Source organism: Cariama cristata, unplaced genomic scaffold, assembly GCF_000690535.1.
Source record: "Cariama cristata isolate BGI_N322 unplaced genomic scaffold, ASM69053v1 scaffold40444, whole genome shotgun sequence".
Taxonomy (NCBI): Eukaryota; Metazoa; Chordata; class Aves; order Cariamiformes; family Cariamidae; genus Cariama; species Cariama cristata.
In genome coordinates, this window is record NW_009615394.1 from 1 (window position 1) to 5,526 (window position 5,526).

Genomic DNA, 5,526 nt, shown 5'->3' on the forward strand with positions numbered 1-5,526 from the left:
TGCAGGGCCAGGACCCCAGAAATGGGGCCAAGTGGATGGGGCTGTACCGGGGCTCAGCCTGGGCTGGAGCTCAGGGTCTGGGTTTGGGACGGACTGTGCCGTAACTCAGGGGTCTGGCTCAGGGAGGGTGGGCCAGGTGAGGAGCGGGACATCCCTCACCGTGTCCCTGGTTCTTTATGCCCACCCCCAAGGTGTCTGTGTAGCTGGGTATGGACAGTCTGGAGGGAACGAGATCCTGCAGCTGCTCCCACCGCCAACGCTGCAGGCGAAGGAGACCCAGGTGGGTGTTGCAGCCAGGGTGGCAGCAGGCCTCTCTGTCCTCCTTGGCCTGGCGTCTTCAGAGACCGAGCTAGGGCTGTGCTGGGCTTCACAAGCTGTTTCTTGGTTTCCGTTGCTCTGACAAGGGCTTGGCCAGGTTTTGAACAGCTTTGGTGGAAAGGTAAGGCACATAATTCACCCGGCTGCTGTCCGGTTGAGGTAGCGCAGGTTGACAGTCTAGTCATGTAATCCTGCTGCTCTGCCAGCAGCTTGTGCCATGAAAACTTCACCTCCAGATGCATGAGTGAAAGCATTTTGTGGGGAAATAAGACAGATGAGGACACCAAGGCAAATGAAGAAGGGACTTGCTGAGATGCCTGAACCTGGGGGAGCATGCTGCTGAACAGTGAGGTTGGCCCTTGGGTGGGTGACCTCTACACTAAAGTAGAAGGTGTTGTTTGGTCACTGGGTGAGCAGAAAGCTTCTGAGCCAGACGTGCATGGATTGCAACGAACCTGGGCAGAGCTCTTGGCAGGAACTTTCTCCAGATTTTTTTTTTTTCCTCTATTTTGGGATCCTTCAATCCTATAGCTCCTGTTGAAAAAGGCATTACTGGACAGGCAAGAGCTTTACCAAGTGAGAGTTTGTCTTGTGTCTGTCTTTTTTTGTGCTAAACGACCACGCCAAGTTCTGCACCATTAAGTGTGAAGAAATGACTTTGCCTGTGATTTCTAGGGCCTCTGTCCAGAGAGGGATTTCAAGGTGGAATGTGGTGGATTTTCAAACCGCCCAGTCTACAGCCTGAAATATGTGCCGGACACCAGGTATGGCCACGAGGTCCTTCCAGGGCATATTGAAGATGGAGAGGGGCTTGTACACTGAGAGAGAGCTTGTTTTCCTTGCCTGCTTCCCAACCCAGCTGGTCGGTCCTGCCAGCTCTGAGAGCAGCCTGAGCCTGGGTGGGGAGTTGCTGGCCAGTGACACGTAGTGACCCTCCCTGTCTTGGTGTCTGGAGAGGAGCCGTCTGTCGGGGTGCTCAGCAAAAGGGAGTGCACCCACTGCTGCGGTACTGAAAGCCACAGTGGTGCGTCTTGTGGGGCAGCTGGCAGGGAAACTGAAGCTGCTGCTGGATAACTTGAATCCTCAGCTTCTTCCAGAAGTGAGCCGCAGGGGCTGCCAACATTGATGCTGGCTCACCGGGGATCCCTTCCTACCCCAATTCGGAGCAACAGTGGCCTGTATATCTTCCTTGATCTGCCTTTTCCATCCCTTCTTTCTGCATTTGGCGCTGTGTGGAGGTACTCAGCGGGCAGAGCAGGATACTAGTGGCTGCTGGCACTGCTCTGTAAGTCCCTGCGTGTGCAGGTTCGGAAGGTTTTTTTCCTGCTGTGGATTGTAGACCAAAACAAACACGCTTCCCTCTGGCTGATTCATTTCACTCCTTCAGCTCTCTCCACCTACCCAAGCCCCCGTTGCTACTTTGGGACTCTTTGCATCATTCTTAGTCTAGCGCTTTTGGAAAATGTGCTAATTAAATGCTGTTGCCTGGGACTGTGTTTGCCTGGGCTCCGTAGAGCACCCTGGCGTGAGGACTTCGGGGATTATGGCCCTTATGGCCCCTTCTCTGCTCCAAGCAGAGGCAAGAGCTCCTGAGCCCAGGAGGAGCAGCAGACCACTTTGTCCCAGGCCAGGGGGAAAAAAGGCTGTTCTCTGCTCCTGAAGAGTTTTGTGGGGTTCTTTTTGTTTCCTCAGCTTGCTGGTGACGAGCGGCCCACCAGACAGCTCCCTCCAGGTCTGGCAGGTGTCAGCAGAGGACTCTGGTAAGGGAACATATTTCTGAGCTTGAGTAGTTTCTCAATGTAGTCTTTGCGTCAAGCATCTCTAGCTTCCCCTTCTTCCTGGGTGTAAAATGAGGGGAGGAGTGAAGTGACAGTCCCGTTCGGTGAAGTCCCGAGTGGCTGCCCTTGAAAGAGAAGGGCACGAGACAAGTGCCTACACCAATTCTGGTGGCTTGGAAAGATGCAGACTTGACGGCACAAACCTCGTGAGGGAATTAGTAGGTTTAGACCTGTCACAGTGGCTTTCCACTTACTTATGAGCTCTTAGTCATACAAACAAAAACCCTAATCATAGCTGGCACAGCGTTCCCGTAATAACTCCAAGGGCTGGAAATAAAGAACTCCATACATCACCTTTCAGGACATACCGTGAACCACCCCAGTTCTCCAAGCCTGTGTCTGCCTGCTTCTAGAAGAGGACTGCCGTTGCTTTGTCTACTCTTGTGAAATACTTTGAAACCACCAGAAAGGAAGTGCAAAATGTTATTAGAAGTTTTCTTATTTTTCTTGGTTGAAAATAATGCTCTTGATTGACAACTTTCTATGCATTTTGCTAGATTTCAAATGGCTTGTTGTCAGTCCTCGCGGGATGTCTTGGAAAGAGGGGTTTTATTCTGGAGAGGGGGTTAGTCATCATTGGATTTCTTGTTGGTTTAGTATGTCACTTTTAGCTTTGTGAGGCATCTTTGTGAAACAGGTTAGTCTTGTGGATTACTTGACTCCTGATGTGTTTTACAGCTGCTTACATCTCTTTCAAATAGATGTGATTAAATCTGTAAGCGCCATACCTGCAGAAGACGGCACTGGGCAGCCTTGGGCTAAAATTGCAACTGTTTCGACCAGAGCCCCGTGGGTCCTTCACGGCTCAAGACTCAATAATGTCCAAATCACAGAGGTTGAATCGAGAAAAAATGTCTACATGGCAGGTATGCAAACCAAGCCTAATGTCTGATTTTTTGGAAAGTTAGGCTTTGGGTAAAGCAAGGGTAACTGCTCAAGTGGCAAACGTTTCGCTGGGTGGGTACTTTCAGACGTGTGCCAAAGAGCATAGAGCGATTTGCAGAAATTACATTGTCTTGAGGAAAAAAGTTACAACACTCTGGTCCATCTCCAGCTTCTCACTACTCCCATGACAGTGATTTCTCAGGCTTCTGCCCCAGATCTGTGCCCTGCGAGAGCGACGTAGATGGTTTCAGTGCAAAGAACTGGGTTAGCAGAGGGCAGCTGTGTACGTTGTCCCAAACAAGGGAGATGCTGGCCCCACAGTCGCATCACTTGGGGTTGTTGAAATTGGCATCAGTTCGCTTCTGAGCGAGCGCTGTGTTGCTCTGTGATCTGTCCGTGCGGCTGGGAGGAGGGATGATGCCAACCTCGTTAAACCAGCCCTGCCTCACCTCGAGGTGGTTAATCCAGGTCTGGTTTGTTGGGGGTGCTGGAGACCATCTGTCTTCACCTACACAGTGAGACTCAGTCCCCACACATCTCATCCCCTGGTGAGGAAAACACGTGTGTATGTGTCCAGTGGCTGTAACAGAGTGTGCTGAGCAAAAGGAAGGTCTATTTGTCACTGCTATGCCCTGTCCCCGTGCCACAGGGACTGACGTGGCTCCCGCTGCAGAAGGGTGGTGCTGGAGGTATCGCCTTGGTCAGTCTTGAGTCCCCCATGGGAGCTGGAACAGAGCTAGCGTTAGTCGTGGGCCTGCCCGTCTCCTCTGCCTGGGTGTTAACATCACCTTTTGAGGGGTACAGACTGCGCCTGCTCCACATGGACCCTGTGCAGAGATAATTCTCGAGCAGGCTGTCAGCCTCTGCTGCTGGCTCTCTTGAAGAGCTAACTGGTATTGCTTGAAAGCCACTTCTAGGGACGAGGCTGGAAATCTGCTTTCTCAGGCAATATTGCAGCACAGAAATCATGCAAATGCTCCTCATGGCATCTGAGACCTGCCTCTCTTTTTCTAGCCTCCAGAAACAGCGAGGAGCTCAGCGGCCTGGCCTTCCTGGATTGCAGCACCTTGCTCCTGTGCTGTGCCAAGGGGCAGCTGTGCCTGGCTGACATTCGGCAGCCCTTGGAGGCTGTGTCCGTCCCCTCGGCGCCGTGTGGCGAGCGGTGGTGCATGGGAGTCGGGCGCGGACCTCAAGGCTCTGACTCAAGCTCCCGACCCGTAGCTTGCCTGTCGAGCGGAGGACACCTCACCCTGACAGATGTAAGAAAAACTTCGGAGTCCATGGCCTCAGCAAAGTGCAGAGTTCCTTCTCCCAGCTCAGGTGCGGAGTTCCTGTGCATCTCCTGGGCTCCTGCTCTGGAAGGCTGCCTCGCCATTTCAGGTATGTGCTTTGGGCAGAGATCTCCTTTTCTGGATGCTTTTTTGATCTGTGTTTCTATCGAGGGCCAGTTCACCCCACCCTACTTTAAACACCCCAGTTAGGCAGTGGTTGTTCAGAGCTGCCCCTGGAGCCAGCAGAGATGCGAGCTGGTCATCCCCTGCAGCTGCCTCTCTCCAACAACCACAGAAGGAGCCTGGATGGATTCTGGGGGGCTCCTGCTTCCCTCCTGGGAGAATAAAGACCCCAAGCCCTTAGCAAACACTGCCTGATAGTGCCAGCGACGGCCTGGCCGCAGGGATGCTGCGCTGATAAGACCGGCTGGGCAGCAAGGCTGCCTCTTGGCCAGAGCATTGCAAATTCAGACTAGTGAATCTGCAAGCTGTTTGGATCTGGCCCGTGTTCTCCCTGGCAGCTGTTAGCTGGAGACCAGCTCCTCGGAGGCTTGGATGCTCTGCTGTCACAGGTTTTCAGTCTGGGCCTTTGTCCTCGTTTCTGTCTCAGCAGCCCTGCCGGGAGGTGAGCATGAGCCCAAATGGCCTAGAGCAAAGCAATTTACTTCTGTGGTCTCTCTAATTTCCTTTTATTCAAGGTTTTGATGGGACCGTGCACGTGTATGACGCGCGGAGCTGGGACAGCTCTGGCAGGGAAGCAGAGCCGATCTTTGTTCACAAAGGCCACGCGTTCGGCAGGCCGGGCAGCAGCGGAAGCCCTCCCCTGGTCACAACGCACGCATGGCATCCGCAGAAACCAAGAACTTTATTGTCAGCAGCAAGCGACGGTTCCCTGCACGTTTGGGACTGGGTTCAGTCTTGTGGGAAGTGTGGGTAGATGATACTTTCGGCGAGATGTGGTGTGTTTCCTGTCTATGTTCTGGTTTGCGTAGGCTGCGAGGTATCTGTTTGTGTGCAGATACTGGTTTGAGACAGTTGTAGTGAACAGAACCAACTGTAAAGAGTGCTATTTTAATATAGTAAAAATTTGGATTGTGTTACTTGTTCTCCTGTGTACCAGCCCTCAAACGATAGCTGTGTCTGTGTATTAGCCTGTAGTCCTGGTCGCGTCCGCTAGCGGAGAACATCCTGCCGTCATTTTATCGTAGACCCAT

At 52.7% G+C, this 5,526-nt stretch overlaps 1 protein-coding gene across 1 annotated transcript; it reads left to right on the forward strand.

Annotated features, from left to right (window-relative positions):
- Positions 1–191: 191 nt before the first annotated feature.
- WDR73 (WD repeat domain 73) lies at positions 192–5,249 on the forward strand (the record flags this gene model as incomplete). The annotated part of the gene is made up of 6 exons (XM_009699773.1): positions 192–280; positions 994–1,082; positions 2,011–2,078; positions 2,858–3,022; positions 4,056–4,421; positions 5,011–5,249. Coding segments are annotated over 6 exons (1,016 nt in total), but the record flags the coding sequence as incomplete, so codon positions are not given.
- Positions 5,250–5,526: the final 277 nt, after the last annotated feature.